The sequence below is a fragment of the Argiope bruennichi genome, chromosome 4 (assembly GCF_947563725.1).
Source record: "Argiope bruennichi chromosome 4, qqArgBrue1.1, whole genome shotgun sequence".
Lineage (NCBI taxonomy): Eukaryota > Metazoa > Arthropoda > Arachnida > Araneae > Araneidae > Argiope > Argiope bruennichi.
In genome coordinates this window covers 142,317,256-142,334,768 of record NC_079154.1, presented here as the reverse complement: position 1 = coordinate 142,334,768, position 17,513 = coordinate 142,317,256, and the positions used below count along the sequence as shown (strand labels likewise).

At 27.8% G+C, this 17,513-nt stretch overlaps 1 protein-coding gene across 3 annotated transcripts in view; it reads left to right on the top strand.

The window, feature by feature from the left end:
* Window positions 1–17,513, top strand: part of LOC129967084 (calcium-transporting ATPase sarcoplasmic/endoplasmic reticulum type-like) — an 81,049-nt gene that overhangs the window by 39,872 nt on the left and 23,664 nt on the right. For all 3 annotated transcript variants that reach the window (XM_056081750.1, XM_056081749.1, XM_056081751.1), the window contains exons 3-15: window positions 1,414–1,431; window positions 1,636–1,718; window positions 4,009–4,113; window positions 5,211–5,349; window positions 5,433–5,513; window positions 6,312–6,397; window positions 8,752–8,818; window positions 9,025–9,197; window positions 9,469–9,562; window positions 12,871–13,001; window positions 15,859–15,947; window positions 16,071–16,173; window positions 16,777–17,034. In XM_056081750.1, coding sequence (XP_055937725.1) covers window positions 1,414–1,431; window positions 1,636–1,718; window positions 4,009–4,113; window positions 5,211–5,349; window positions 5,433–5,513; window positions 6,312–6,397; window positions 8,752–8,818; window positions 9,025–9,197; window positions 9,469–9,562; window positions 12,871–13,001; window positions 15,859–15,947; window positions 16,071–16,173; window positions 16,777–17,034 — 1,427 coding nt within the window. The remainder of the gene's footprint in view (window positions 1–1,413; window positions 1,432–1,635; window positions 1,719–4,008; window positions 4,114–5,210; window positions 5,350–5,432; window positions 5,514–6,311; window positions 6,398–8,751; window positions 8,819–9,024; window positions 9,198–9,468; window positions 9,563–12,870; window positions 13,002–15,858; window positions 15,948–16,070; window positions 16,174–16,776; window positions 17,035–17,513) is intronic.

Here is a 17,513-nt window from a genome sequence, read left to right as displayed (position 1 = left end):
AATATCTAATTGAATCAGATTTTGCACACTTAAAAAGACGAGAAATAACTTTCCAAGTGTCAGCTTTTATAAATACCAAAAATTTAATATATTACAATTAGAAATATGAAAAGAAATATTTTTAAACCATCTGAAAATTAAAATTTTTTATTTCTCTATCAATTTTATTTCTGCATAATATTTCTTTCAATTGCTATTTTAGAAACTTTAAATGTAATGAAATTAATTGTAACTTTGAACTACTCTATTACTTTTCTAGTATGTTTTAATACATATCTTTACTTGGTTTTCTTTTGATTCGAAGTAATTTAACACATGCCTAAAAGCTGGCATAAATTGGTTTTTCAAATGTAGGTATAAAAAGTAAAGCTGTTTCAATTAAATGAAACAGATGTTCAGTAGTAGCAATGACTTCAGGCTTTGAAAAACTAGCCTATATATCTATATATTTTACAGAAACTTCTAAAAAAAAATTATACTATTTTAAAATTGATTTACCTCCTTGATACTAATCTCATTTTTGTGCATTTTTTCTTTCATTTGTTGTTGTTTAGAAAGTATACATAGTTAAATTTGAAATAAGAATTTTATAGGCACTCTTTTATAGGCTAGGCAACTTGAAAAGATGTAGGGCTATTCTATGATTATTTCTGAAAATTTGTTTCATTTCAGTACATATGTCTTGGAAGGATCTTGTATATTATGTTATTTTATGTCAAATTGATTTCTACGTTAAAAATATAACATATGAAAAGTTTTTAATCATGAGGCATATCAATTAATAATTTGATAAATGTGAATATCCTCTGAATGGTTTAAAAGAACACGTAAAGAGATCACAGTGTATTGTTTACGATATTACACAGTGTATTCAAATACATTGAATGTTCCTTTGAGGTCAATTGAACAGTTTTTGAATGATTTCCCAACATTTTTGCTTTTTGCTCTTGTTACCACTTTTAGTCCTTCTAATCTTTCCCTAAATTTATAAATTAACTATTCCAAATTAAGATGCGGAGGTGCTCTTAACCACTTTGTCATACCATGGAACTCCAAAACATCACCCTGTTGCCGACTTTTAGTCTTTATTTTTTTTTTTTTATTGTTAGATTTTATTTTGCATTTAGATTTGTACATATTATGTAATACATGTCATAAATATTCCCTTTTAAAAATTTGAATTAAAGATTCATAATCAGAAGAACTGTTGTTATGGTTATAATTTAAAATCTATTGACATGTATGATAGGGATTAAAATTTTATAAAATGACTAGATTTTATATTTTTATTAATGATTATAAGTAATAAGTATGCTTTATTTTATGTTCTCTAATAGATTGAGCTTATTTGAAAACATTTATTTTTGATTTTCTACTGATTTTTTTTTTTTTTTTTTTTTTTTTTCATTTTAGAATTGCCTGCAGAAGAAGGTAAGTTTGAATATTTTTTTTTAAAATCTTGATGAAAAAATAACTTTTTACATTGCTTAAAATTCTGTAATTTTAAATCGATGCTTTTCTCATTTAAAATTATTCATAAAATTTAATACAATTATTAAATATTTTGATTCATAGTATTACATTTTTAACGTTTTTCTAATGCTATATTAATTTTTACATTTTTTAAAAACTTAGGTAAACCTCTGTGGCAACTTATATTGGAACAGTTTGATGATCTACTAGTTAAAATTTTATTATTGGCAGCTATAATTTCATTTGTAAGTATATATGCATCATATATATATATATATATATATATATATATATACTAGCTGACCTGGCAAACGTTGTTCTGCCATATAAATTATTTCTAGTGAATATTTTGGTTGTTAATTAAAAAATAACGAATGTATTGTAAGCGTATGTGGTTAAGATCTATGACAGAAAGAGGAATGGAGTGCTGTAGATGATCGCCAGTAAAAACAAAAAAGCACCAACCATTCATTTTCTCAATACAATGCATTTCATTAATGTAATGAACGTATACATTGTTTGATCTCGTAAAAATTAAGCATAAAGTGAAAAAAGTAATATATTTTTTTATCTTAAAGTATAAAAATGAAATAAAGAAAATCGGTATGCATTTCGAAGAGCAATTAAGTGTATTATATTTTTTGTCAGTTCGTCATTAGCCAACACAAATAAACTCGGTGATTTGCCCATGTGAGAACATGTCACGTATCTGCTTGAAAAGCAGGGTGTTTCCGAATATAAGCCGCAAACAGACATCATTTGGCCTTGCGACTTATTGATTGTCATTGCGAATGCCAATCTAATAGGAAATTGAACGCGTTTGAGTTCAATTAGCACGTCTGTGAGAATCACTGGAATTCGTGGCATCAAAACATTTTCAGCTCGGAATTTGCCATTCAAAATGGTGGCTTCAATAACGTTTTTCATCAATTTTTTAATGACCAATCGCGTGCCATTGCACATCCGTGGTGGGTTCAAATTCCGAAGTAAAATAACCATAGCTTCAATTTTCAGTTGTAGAAGGTGTGGTGATATGCCTGGCAAATCCAGTGAGTTCAAAAACTCAGTTGGATAATTTATAGCTCCGTTAGCATCGCAAACTGTATCGATCGATTTGTATAATGCCAAGTCGTCTGGCAACGACAGCTGTATCTTGAAGTTTAAATCGTTGATGTCCACATTTTTTGCTGCCAAAATGGCTCTTTCTGCCAGCCACGCATGATTTATGTATTGTGTGTGTACATCGGGAAATATGCGGTTAATGAGAGCATTTTGCGAGTCAATGATAGTGCAGAAATTAGTGGGCAATTTTATGCATCCAGTATTTTTATAAACAGCAACTTTTCCATCACCAATATCTAACAATTGGTCCGAGAATGTGTCAGCAGATAGATTTTGTAGCATCTGGATGCGCATGTTCAACGGGTTAATATTTGGATATAGTTCATATAAAAATGCTAAAATCGTGATTAAAAAATGGGTGGGTGGGAGTAGGAGGGTGAAAATTTAAGGTTATAGGATTTTTTGATGCCAAATAAAAAAAAAAAAAAATTACAAAGAAATTTTTGTCAAAAAAATAGAAGAAAAAAATTCTGGGTAGGGACACCCTAATTACCTAGCGTTATGAAATATACTTTACGACCTATTCTCATACCTACCAAATACACATAAATAATTTCATAAATATTGGTCGAGCCGTTTCGGAGGAGACGAACATAAACACCATGACACGAGATTTTTATATTCCAGATATATATATATATTGCACATAAAAGCGATGTACATATTATGTTTGTTTTCTTAAATCTAAATGGTGTTAATATTAATATTATGGATGCTTATAAATTGAATTTCTTTCCTTCATTCAAATTTTTTTAGCAATATCAGACTAAATAATTGATTTGCTTGAAAATAATATATATTTAAAGTCTTCTGTAGGAGACATTTATGATTTAACTGATATATAAAATTTTCAAACTTGAAAAAAATTTCATTACTGAATTGCAGCTGAATTTGTTTTCTAATATAACATTGAGTATTTTATCTTTTCCATCTGCAGTTTCTTATCAGGCATAGGAAATAAGAATAAACAACTTTTTAATGATCTCAAAGACATGTGTAACATCGGAAATACTTTAATTGTTAAATTATAATTAAATTTCTTAGAATAGTGTTTAGGAATTTCTTTAAAACATTCATAAGACTTAATTGTTTCAAGAGATACCTTTTCCGGGAAAGATTCTTTGTAATACAAGATCCCATATTGTTGAAAATTGTAGATATTCATATGATCATAGATTTGGCTTCCTTTATTAGAAATATGTCTTGTTCTTTATTGTAAAAATTGTTGTATTAAATTATTCGGGAAAAGTTTAAAATAGCATGAATTTTTTTGTGAGGAAAAATGTAATGTCATTTTTGTAATAATTTTCAAAATAGTTATTTTTTTAGTTTTAAAATCTGCATATAGGAATATGTTTAACTTTATTTTAAAAATATGAATTATCTTTTATATATAATTTCCTACAATTGCAGGTTTTAGCATTATTTGAAGAACATGAAGGCCAAATAACAGCATTTGTAGAACCATTTGTTATTCTTCTAATTCTAATAGCAAATGCCGTTGTTGGAGTTTGGCAGGTTTGTAAATTTTCTCATTATATATTAAGATTCTTTTTGTTGTTGTAGAGGTGAGGAGGAAGTATATATAGACTGATCTGTTAATAAAATCTGAAAATTTATTTGTAAAACTTCATGGCCAAATATTTGATATTATCATTCAGCTGCCTATTCTGATATGCTGATCTGTGTTCATTACATCCCTTTTCATTCTACGAGAAGTGCAGTGAATTCAAATATTAAATTTCTATAGATTATTATATACATCACAAAGTGCTCTACCTTTAAATTTAAAAATATTGCAACATATTTATGTACAGTAGTTACAGCAAACAATATATGCATACTTGCTACAGTTTCTTTATTTTTTTTCTGTTACAGATTTACTACTTCTGAAATCATTCTTTTATTTGGTCTTATGCTCTTGAATAGCATACATTAAGGTTTATATTTGTGTTCATTGCCTTGCCTAGATATTCTTGAAGCCATAATTCTGTAGATCTAATCAATAGTTTTTCAACTAAAAATTGGCGTGTCTTTACTTTATAATCCACAATAGAGTATTTTAATTATAAAATTAAAAATGATTCCTTATTAAACTATTTTCTACTTCTGCTCATGTTTATGAAAAATGATGTTTATTAGAATATTAATATTTATTATAGCATGGGATGTTTAATCTGCACTTTGAGTATATTTCGCTTATTTTATAAATTTTCTACAGCATGCCTAAGAGACATTAAAATCTAACTGCTCTTTTCAATAATACATTAACAAAATAAGGATCAGTCCTTTTTTCCCTCTCAACTTGCCTAAGTGGCCAAATATCCCCCTCCTCCATGGCATATATATTAACTTTTCAAATGTCATTATGCTGTCAAAAATGGTAAATTAGCAGAAGAAATCAAGTTTAAACAAATTACTGTTGTAAACACCTAAAAGATATAGCAACTAAAATAACTCGGCATCTAATGACAATATGTAAAAAATACTAGTGATGATCTATTTACAATGTACTAATGTTTTTGTAGTTTTTTATTTTCAATAAAATGTTTTTAACTTTCTGTTAGTTTTTCTTGTGCATTTTTTTTTTTTTTTTTTTTTTTTTTTTTGTGCAGGAGAGAAATGCTGAAAGTGCAATTGAAGCACTTAAGGAGTATGAACCTGAAATGGGAAAAGTTATCCGACAAGATAAGGCTGGAGTTCAGAGGATTAGAGCGAAGGATATAGTTCCTGGAGATCTAGTTGAAGTATCAGGCAAGTTCTTTCTTTCTTTTTTGTTGTATGAAATTTGTTTTGTAAATACTGGTAATTAATAGCAATTTCAATTTTTATTTCAGTTGGAGATAAAGTGCCTGCAGACATTAGGTTAATCAAGATATTTTCTACCACTTTAAGAGTTGACCAGTCAATCTTAACTGGTATGAAATGATAATGTTTTATTCTTCTATTATATATATTTTCAAAGTTTTTAAGTAAATAATAAATTGCCATCTGAATGACACTTAAATCTAAACTAATTACCAAAAACAGATTTAAAAAATATTCACTAGTAGGAAAAAATACAATTCTAAATACAAAATTTTTTTTATAAAAAAAGAAAGAATATATTAGTAATAATTTCATCTTGTTGGTCAAAGAATATAATAATTTAGTATTATTGTAAAATAATAAAGACCTATAGATTTCATCTCATTGATCTCTATTGCAATCCTGTATGGAAAGCGCAAAGTTTGCAGTCTCATAATTTTCTTATTCATATTTAGATTTATTCACTACCTATAACTCAATCATTTTAAATTACATAATAGGATAATTTGAATTACTTGTTCTCAAAACAGAATTTGTAATTTGTACTTCCAATAATGATGTAGGTAAAAGAGGTGGGGTGGGAATATTTTAAACTATGCTCAGAAGTGCTCATGGTATTGGCTTATTCTATTAGATTTTTTATATTGAAAGATTTTTGTGCATATGAGTAATAGTTCTTTTTAAAATTCGTTTTTAATTGTTTAAAATTAAAAGTTTGGTTTATGCATTTAGAATTATTTTATTGAGTGAATCTTGTTTTGATTTGTTTGTTGCTAATCTTTAAAAATATCTTTTGAATTGTTAGAACATCTCTTTTTTTTGTATTAAATCTTTTAAAATTCATCTAAATTATTAAATACAGATATTTACAATATCAACAAAAATATTTCTTTTTTCTTTTTAATCAGGTGAATCAGTTTCTGTTATAAAACATACAGAGCCTATTCGTGACTTCAAAGCTGTTAATCAAGACAAAAAGAATCTGCTCTTTTCTGTAAGTATTTGATTACTTAGTGCGATCTTGCAATTAGAACTTTTTTGAAATAAAATTCATATTGTCTTTTATTTATAGTTTCATAAATATTATTTGTTTACCATGCAATAATTTCAGAATTGCCATTTATTGTTTGAACTATCTATTCTGTCCTAAATACATACTTTAATTTTATTATGCAAGAAAGATAGACAAATAATTATTCGCAAATCTCCTATGCTATTCTGCTGGTAAAGAGATTACTTTTTTTTTTTTTTTACAATGACTGTAAATGCTGTAAAATAAACTGATTTTGATGCTGTAAAATAAAGTGATGAACTTTGGAATTCTGGAAAATTTTAAATGAAATGAAATTTTAAAAAAAATCTTGGAAATCAATTGTCTAAAGGAGGGATGGTGAACCATTGATGTTATACAACACAATATTTTGGGCATGCCGCTGATCAAAACAATTTGCATTTTAGTTCAAAATTACAAAGTTCACTATGAAATATTGTGAACAAACGTGATTGTTTCCATTCCATTTAAAAAGGGGCACATATATTTGTTCGACTTTTAAAAATTCGCTTGCTGAGAAAGAAATTGATTTGAAAAGAATTGTTTCCGTAACTGATAGTGCTCCAAATTTGGTAGGCAAGAAAATGCTTTCATTAGTTTATTTCAAACAGACATAGGACATTCAATTTTTGAATTTGAAACTTCATTGTCTTATTCACCAACAAGTCTTGTGTTTGAAGAGTTATTTAACATCTCTTGATAATGTAATGGCGTTAGTCACAAAAATAGTAAACCTCATATCATCGCAGACTTTAAATAAGCGAAAGTTTGAGCTTTGTTGGATGAAGTCAACTAGGTGTATAATGGCTTATTAATGTATAATAATGTTCGCTGGTGGAGTGTGCGGAAACGTACTTCAAGGATTTGTTGACTGCTTGAAAGAAATCAGACTGCTTCTACAAAAGGAAGAAGAAATTAAAAAATATCTACAGTTATTGGATGTTATGTGGCTCTAAAAATTGATTTTTTTTTTTTTTTACAGACTTATGCCAACATTTCTGTGAATGTAATGTACAGCTTCAATGTACAAATAAAACAATTATCCTCATGATGGATCTCATTTGCGCTCTTGACGCTGGATTGCATGTTTTAAGAACAATAGTATTAAGAAAAACTACAAGTATTTCCTAAATTTGATAAAAAAATATATCAAAGATTCAGATGTACATAAGAAACCAAACAAAGAAAATGTTATTGAAGTCTGTTATTCAGTTATTGATTTGACAATCAAGGAAATTTCATCCAGACTTTCCCATTTCAAATATATATCGTAAACGCTCAAATTTATTATGTACCCTGTCTGATGTGACTTCATTTGATAAACTGAACTTGTCCCAATTCGCTTAGTTGGAAATTGAAGAATTTGAAATGCAACAGATTAATTTCCACTCTAGTTCAATATGGATTCAAAAATTTAGTGAAACAATGAAAAAGTTGGAATTGATTGAAACAGAAAGATTAACAAGCAATATAAGTAAATATGTCAGTAATGACATTTTGGAGACATTGGATTCAATTCCAGACACATTTAACATTTGGAGAAGCTGGCTCATGCTATTTTAACCATATTTTCATCTACCTTTGCATGCGATTATTTTCAGAGATGAATAACATTAAAAACCACTTAGAAACCGTTTGAGAGATGACTCAAATTCAGCATTCATTCTGCGAAAAGTAACATCTTGCAATCCTAATATAAGTTAAATTGGCATCTAATCTGCAACAAAAGAAGTCACACTAATGTTACTTTAATTTGAATTGCACATATAACTAAAATCTTTACTACTATACAGTGCAAAATGTATTTTTTCATAGTAAATAAGGAGTTGTAAGTATTTAGTTTTATTATTTTCCCAATAATTACAAGTCTAAATTATTTGATCTATACCTCATTAAATATTTCTTTAGAAAAAAAAATGGCACATCGATCTTTAAAAGTTTGCCACCCCTGGTCTAATTATGTGTTAAAGTTTATTTAAATTTTTTCATTCTTCAGATGGAATAAGATTTCTCAAAGTAGAATAAATAAAAATGAATTATGATAAAATTATGAATGTAATAAATTTTATTTTACAAGAAAATATCTTTATTACAAAAGCATTACTTAAAGTTTTTAAATACTGTAAGACATTGAGTATATAGTTTTGTAATTAACTAGGTGTTAAATGAAATTTGAAATATTCAATATTTTTTCTGTTATAAACTGAATTTAAATTTATCTTCATTGCTTTTATATTTTAAATTTATCTTCATTGCTTTTATATTTTTGTTTAAAAAAATCATTCTGTGTTAATTAGGGTACAAATATTGCTGCTGGTAAAGCTAGAGGAATTGTTATTGGAACTGGATTGGAGACTGCTATTGGTAAGTCTGTAGTTTTACAAAACTTCTACTTTTTATTGTGCTTTTTTCTTTTTTTGTTGTTAAATGTTCATTATTTATAATTAAATAACTAAAAGATGTTCATCAGAAATATTATGCAAAAATGTTTATATTTAATTTATTATTGAAAAAATCCATGTGAATGCTATTTTTATTGTTCAGTATAAATATTGAAATATTAAATTTAGGTAAGATTCGTACAGAAATGTCAGAAACTGAAGAAGTTCGTACTCCATTACAACAAAAATTGGATGAATTTGGGGAACAACTCTCAAAAGTTATTTCTGTTATCTGTGTTGCTGTCTGGGCTATCAATATTGGACACTTTAATGATCCTGCTCATGGGGGATCATGGATTAAGGTGCTTATTCTTCCTATATTTAATTTTAAATAAAGGATATTGATTTTATTTAAAATTTTCAATTATTATAATTCAAATCAAAGCTCCTCCTTGACTTATTTTTTCACATTTATTGAATTATAAATAATTTGTAATAAAAATTATTTATCAGGAATAAAGATTAATTATTATAGAAATTTTTAGGAAAATATCTTATTTAATAAAAACATATGGAATTAATGTTTTCCTGTTAAGGTTGCAGTAGAAATTTTGACTAAGAAATTTCTTTCAGGGTGCCGTCTATTACTTTAAAATTGCCGTTGCTTTGGCTGTTGCTGCTATTCCTGAAGGATTACCTGCTGTAATTACAACTTGCTTAGCATTAGGTAATGTTGCTATTTTATCTAAATATATAAAACAATGATTGCATGTTTATAATCAGAATTACAGAATTTTTATTTATACTTTGAATTAATTTTTGCTAGTAAAATTTAATCATTGCATGGAGGCATTGAAATTCGAAACTTTGATCTCAAATCTTTTGTCAATTTTGAAGAGTAATTTTACACTTCAGATTCACTATTAATGAAGTCTAAATGCATGCAATTTATCATCCATAATTGTTCTAACTGCAAGCTATTGCAAAACAGACTTTTTCAATATAATAATAAATATTAGGAAAATTCGTAGAATTTTTGTAAAATCCAATAAATTAGGAATTATTTTTAACAATTCCAATAAATTATTTGTTAGAAAAGCCTCTGGTTGCGAACGTGGCCTAGATGGCCCATCCTGCTAACTTTTAAATGGCTGCCAAAACGCCATATGCTTATTTTCTCCCTTTTTTCAAGAGGGTTAGTAAATGTTCTGGAGCATTTTTTGTTAACAATGGTTATTTCTCCTCTCACTATCACTGTTGATAGATATCTTTAGTATATGTTTGTGGGAAGATGCATAATTAAGTTTTCTGTTTGCCAAGTATTTCTGAAAACTCATTCTTACTATCAGTAGTTAAAATAGTCTTAGTTATAAATACAATGGATTAAATATCTGTATTTAAGAAGAAAGAAATCTTGCAAATAATTTGAAGATTGGTAGATCTTATCTGTAATATACTAAATTCAGAAAAAAGTTATTCATTAAATAATGTTGTTAAATGTTCCCTTTCATTAGAAAACACAGGATTTAATTCTAACATCCTTTTAAAATTTTCATTTTCTTAGCATTTACAGTTTGTGTTTAAAAACATTTGTTATATTCTCTATCCTATGTTCCCTATTGTTTTGTCATTTTAAATTCTTAAATTTATAGTAAATATTGATATATTTACTCTGGGAATAAGTATTTTTTATGTATCTATATGTATCTGGAAAAGTATAATCTTTGGAACTTCTTTTCTATTTTAGATACTAAAAATAAATCTGACCAGTTGCTCTGGAAAATACATTTCTTTAATTAATATAAATGAATTCTCTTAAGTTTTAATAAAGATAGTATATTAAGTGTTTGCAGCAAGTTATATAGGTGAATTAAAAATAATCACTTAACTGATTATTATAATATAGCAATGATTTTACATGCTCATTAAGATTTAAAGTCAGAAATTTGTCTTCTACAGTGTCTCACAAAAGTGATGGGACACTTGTGCTTTACAAAAGGAAACTGTAATAAAATAAATAAACATGTACAAAGATTTTTTGGGTGTGTTTCATATTTAAAGTTAGTAACAATTATTACATAACATACATTTTGTCAAAATATTAAAATATTAATTTAATAAAAATACAATTGTTTAGAACGGAGCAAAAAATGGCTCACATAAGTGATGGGACACTTACTTTTCCATCAAATATTTATCCAAAAATTTTACTTTTTAAAAGGTTTTAATATTTTGTTGAATTTCCTTTTACTTTTAAAACATGATTTAATCTCCTTGGGATGGATTCGACTAATTTTTTGTGATTTCTGGAGTGATTTTACCCCATTCTTCTTGAAGCACAGATTTTAATTGTTGCTTTGAAGAAATGGTGTTTGCGAATTCTTGATTCCAATTCTTGCCAAATATTCTCTTTGGGATTTAAGTCTGGAGATTGTAGTGGTGTTTTTATTATTTCAGGACAGTTATACAGCAACCAGAGTCTAACGTTCAAAGCAGTGTGCTTGGGGTCATTTTCCTGGTAGAACTTAAAATCGTTATGAAGGTACAATTTTCGTGTTGAAGATTTCAAATTTTGCTTTAAAATGTCAATATACTTGTACTGATCCATTATACCATCAATAAAAACAAGATTACCAACTCCAGCGGACGACATACACCCCCATACCATAACTCCTCCTCCACCATGTTTTACTGTTGGCACCAAGTTCTGTTTGTGAAATTCTTCCCTGGGTTTTCTCCACACTAAGATTCTATCGTCAGAACCAAATATATTAAATTTACTCTCATCAGTAAATATAACTTTATTCCAGTAATCAGAATTCTTATTTATGTTGGATTTTGCGAAAGCTAGTCTGAGTTTTCTATTCTTTTTACTTATGAAGAATTTTTTCCTGGCTACTCTACCGTGATATCCAGCAGATCGAATTAGCCTTCTAATAGTCCCAGGATTAACAATTATTCCATATAATGCTTGTAAATCAGCAGAAAATTTAGGAGCACTCTTTCTTGGATTTTTTTTTTAATATTTCGAACGATAATTTGCTTTATTCCATTGGATAACTTTGATAATCGGCCAAGTCTTCTTTTATCCTGAATAATATGATTCTTTTTATATCGTTTATAGATATTGAAAACTGTTGAATGACTCAAGTTAACTGTTTCAGCAGTTTTTCTAATAGATTTTCCATGTTCTAAATATGCAAATTAATAACTAATTTTCAAATTGCAGGCGAAGTTTCTTTTCATTTAGCATTCATGGCTGCACAGAGCTAAAAAAACACAAGAATTCCAAAACAAACTGGAGAGAAATATTGCAGACGATTTTATAAATTATTGCCAATTGCTTTTGAAGAAAAATAAAAAAAAAAAAAAAATATTTTTATTGCTTATTTCAGACTATTTTTGTTGCATATCTAATGGTGTCCCATCACTTATTTGAGCTATTTTTTGCGCCGTTCTAAACAATTGTATTTTTATTAAATTAATATTTTGATAAAATGTATGTTATGTAATAATTGTTACTAAATTTAAGTATGAAACACACCAAAAAAAATTTGCGTGTGTTTTTTTAATTTATTTTATTACAATTTCCTTTTGTAAAGCACAAGTGTCCTATCACTTTTGTGAAACACTGTATATATTGTGATAAATGATTAATTTTCTAGAAAATATTTTAGTGGAATTATGAAGTGTTATCAAAGTTTGTAAATGACCTCAAATAAAAAAAATAATAAATAAAAAAAGGTTCAACTGTTAAAAACATAAACATTCAAGACCCTCACAACATAAATACTTACTTTTAAGTGTATGTGTGAAGGGGATGTTTATATTCTTCTGCCTCTGTTTTTTTTTTTGGGGGGGGGGGGTATTAAAATAACTAGATTTCAAAGAATATGTTTGGGAGATTTAAGAGCTATGTTTATCCATATATTTTTAAGAAAGGAATTTATCCCAATAACAATGTGTGGGGTTAAAATTCATTTTGTGATTGCTTTTTTTATATTCTAATTTTTATGAATTTGTATTGCAATTTAGGTACTAGGAGAATGGCTAAGAAGAATGCAATTGTGAGATCTTTGCCTTCAGTAGAAACTCTAGGTTGCACATCTGTCATTTGTTCTGACAAAACTGGTACTTTAACAACCAATCAAATGTCAGTAAATAGGGTAAGTTTTGCTGTTGGTGTAGTTATCCAAACGATAAAAATTTTTATGTAATACAGTAGCTGTTGCTTAGTATGACTGTTTTGGAACTTAAGAATTTTGGTAATATTAACCATTTGATAGCTGCAATTGAATTGGATAAAATCAACTGTTTTTATCATATTAAGGGAAAAGGAAAAAGCTCTTACTTCCAAGCTATATAATTTTTTTTTTCAAAAATAACAATTAAAAATATTCTATAATTGCATATCAATATTTCTTAATGGTTCACTTATATATTGTAAATTATATTTTTTTAAAAAATCATTGAATGGGGCTGCTTGCAAGTTTTCAAAATATCTTGACTCATTCTGGCATTCATTGGAGGGTTTTCTTTAATGCATTCTTCCATGTTGGAAATACCCAGTTTTATTATTTGATCTTGTTGACGGAAAGCCCATGATTTTCAAAAATTTTAGGAAGAAAAACCTGTGAAATTTTCAACTTTACTGCAGCTTTGCTTTGACTGAATTTAGATAAACTTTTATGCCTGTTAAGAACTTTATTTTGATCTATAAAACTTGAATCACCTGTCATATATTGCTGTTATAATTCAGTTTCAAGCGATGGTTGTCACAGCTGTTCAGCAGATTTTAAGTCGCATCTATCAACTTGGCTTCCATTTAAACCAGTCTCTATCACTTTAAGTCAAATAAAAGAAAGTTCCTATTGCATTGAAAAGACCCTTTAACTAGGAGGACATGGAATTCCAGGGACGTTAGTTAATACTAGTTGAAAATGAAAAATCAACTAATTATCTACTTCAAAACTGATAACATAATGATGTAATGATCACATTAAATGAATATTCTTGTGTGTATTTGAATACGCCAACTCGAGAGTATAGGATTTTGATATCAAGTGTGTTATAACATTAATCATGGTCACATTAAGCAGCATTTGCTATATTTGGATTTTTATAAATTTATTTAAATGCTGTTTAGCAAAAAAAAAAAATAAAATACATCACTGCTTATTATTTTGCATGATATTGAGTAGGAATGACCTGACACTGAAAGAACCAGAAACTAAAAAAATTGGGAAACTAAATCTACTAAAAAGAAAGAAAATTCAGAATTTTTATAAAACCCAGAAAAATACAAGGAATTTTAAGTTTCTTAGTTATTGCTCCCCCCCCCCTCCCTTATCTAAAAAGTGCTGATCTCCAAGATTGCTAAAAGATAGTAGTCATAGCTTCCAAAATTGAAACAATACCATTCGCAATTGTGTAATGCGGAAACTTGCTCTTTTTCTACTCTCTCCCCTTTTTTCTGTACAAGTGAGTTCAGCTTCAATTTGCCAGATATTCTTTTCCCATGAAATTTCTAAATTGCTGGGAATGAGCAGGCGCAAGTAAGTGTATGAAAGAATGGGAAAACATTTCTTTGATGGGAACATTCAATCTGTGAAAGCAGCGCTGAGGTGTTTAGTCTACCATATGCGAAGTATTTAAAAAGAAGACGGGATGAATGTATGAAATCCGAAAATGTCAAATTTAATGACTGAAAATAAACCGATTTCGATACTTTTTATTTCAAGAACAATCATTTAAAGCTAATTTTTTTATGGTCATTAAAATGTGTTGCATCTTATTTGTTTTTTAATGCATTGAATGATATATTGGAAATGCTTTCACACACGTTCACTGAAATAACTAAATGTCCATATTAGACCGTATAATATTGCACCTTATTTTTTAAGTATTAATGGAATTGATGGTTGAAAAATTTGCCAAAATTGATGCCCAAATACCTTAATTGGCAAAAAGGAATAAATAAAATTTTTGAGTAATCACCAAATTATTTGTATCCTAACAAATATTTTGTTTTATTTCACCTCAATCCTTAATTTTGTGTGACTTACAATTAAAGAGCACAAGAGATCATATCCCCATCTTAATATTTCTGTTGCTTAAATTTTCTGTTGCTAAATTCTAGATAATAGAAATTTTTTTTCTGTGTATGTAAATATAAACCTTTTTTAATATGCTATTATTTTGAATAATGATAAATTGCCACTTTCCTTCCTTGCTTTACTCCTTAAACTCCTATTGTATAGGGTGTTCATTAATTATTGTCGGGGTTTCCAAACCTCATAACTTTCGAATAAAAAATATTACGCAAAAACCGATTACGTATTCGTAAATTACAACTCAAAGAATTTTATTAATGATATTAAAGTGTAAAGTTTGCACAATTTGCACTTTGTAGGCATTCAGCTGAAGACGATTATGTATTCGTAAATTCGCTGAACAAATTTCGACTTTTGATAATCGTGCGGATTCTCTGAGCCCCATATTCTACAGTTATGTTTATTCACTTTTCTGACACATGAAAAGTGGATTCGCCACTGAAGAACCATTTCCGAAGGTAATTTTCATCATCCTCAATTCGAGTCAAAATTTGTTCAGCGAATTTACGAATACATAATCGCTTTCAGCGGAATGCCTACAAAGTGTAAATTGTGCAAGCTTTACTCTTTAATATCATTAATAAAATTATTTGAGTTGTAATTTACGAATACGTAATCAGTTTTTGCGTAATATTTTTTATTCGAAAGTTATGAGGTACGGATACCCCGACAATAATTAATGAACACCCTATATTTATAAATAGCACACAAGTATTCGTCTCGGATTTCATTATTACTTGAATATGTGCATGGAGAAAACACAGGAAATTTATTTTCCAGATTAGAGTGACAACTTTGTTCAGTCAATGTTTTACTTCCCTGCATGAGCAATGAAAATGATAGATATTATTTAGATTAATTTGTTAGAATTTTTTTAATGATTCTTCTTAATATTTTTTTCCCGTTTCAGATTCTTGTGGTTGACAAAATTGAATCAAATGAAACTAAATTTCATGAATTTGAAGTTACTGGTTCGACTTATGAACCAGTTGGTGACATGTAAGCTATGTTTTCCCCTTCCTTTAATGCATTTGAAATTGCTAGCTTTATTCTGTTAAAAAAGCTAACAAAATTTAAATGATCGGCTTTGTTTTTGTTTAAAATATTATTAAATTATTTTAGCTTTTTGAAGGGCCAGAAAGTTCGTTGCTCAGATTTTGAATCTTTATGCGAATTAGGGACAATTTGTGTAATGTGCAATGATTCTAGCATAGATTTCAATGAGGTGAGTTATTATTCTGTTTGGAAGTTATCTTTAGTATTTATTATTTGTATTGTATTTTATAAATTACTTTTTAAATAAATGTAATATTTAGTGTTGAAATTTGAAGGGAAAAAAAAAAAGATAATCTGCAATGCATTTTAGATATCTTAATTTTTGTAATTTATTATTATTATTTTACCAGTGAACCTTTAATGTCCAGCTTAATTAAAAGTACAGATTTTGTTAAATTCTAATTTTTTAAAAGATTAACAGAAAATCCATTAAAAATTTTTATATATTAACTTTTTTAAATCTAGTAAAATGTTGAGAAACTAAAGATTTTATTTTAATTCTTAATAGTACTTAAAAATATATCTGGGGAGAGGCAGACAGTTTAAGATATTGATTTGAAAATTTGGCAAAAGGTTAGTTTATACCAGATTGCATATTGTTTAGAAATTTAAGAATAAGTACTTTTTTTTTTTTAGATTACATAAGGGAATGTGTTGATTTAACAAAGAAAGCTAAATGTAACTCTTATAATTTACTGAGTATTAGTAGATTAAATTTTATGGCAGTTTTTTTTAATTTTATTTTTTCTTATATGTTAAATCTTTATTTCAGTACAAACAAGTATTTGAGAAAGTTGGAGAGGCAACTGAAACTGCCCTTGTAGTTTTAGCTGAGAAAATGAACCCATTTGGTTATGAGAAAACTGGATTAAGCCGTCGAGATGCTGCAGTTGTAGTTAACCAAGGAGTATCTTCTATGTGGAAAAAAGAATTCACTCTTGAATTCTCTCGTGATCGCAAATCAATGAGTACTTATTGTATACCTGTCAAGACAAACAGATTGGGACCTGGTCCTAAAATGTTTTGCAAGGTATTTAATGTCTGTAATAAAGTTATAGAGCTAATCTTTTTGTTTTAGAACTGTTTTAATATGGTCAAGTTTCAATTACCCATTTAACTGAGTGGTATCTTAACCATAAATTAACTATTTCTCAGATAATTTGTGTAAGGGGAAAAAAGAAAATACAAATCCATATATCTGAACAATTTTTTTCACAGTTGTGTGGAAATGGAACTACACATTTATAATTATGTCTTAGTAAACAATTCTGTTATAAATACATTGGTCTACTTTAAACATAAAATGTTTTCTGTTAAAATACTCATTTTTGGTGGGGCAGGGAGGTGAATTTTTCAAAAAATTTATCACAATTAGAAGAAACACAAAAACACCATGCATAATTAAGATTTTATTGTAATTTCAATTGTCAATGTGGTATGAATTACGAAATTCTCCAAGAGTGTGCATTCAAATACGACATAAATTAGTAAGTCCAGTGTAAAAGTGAA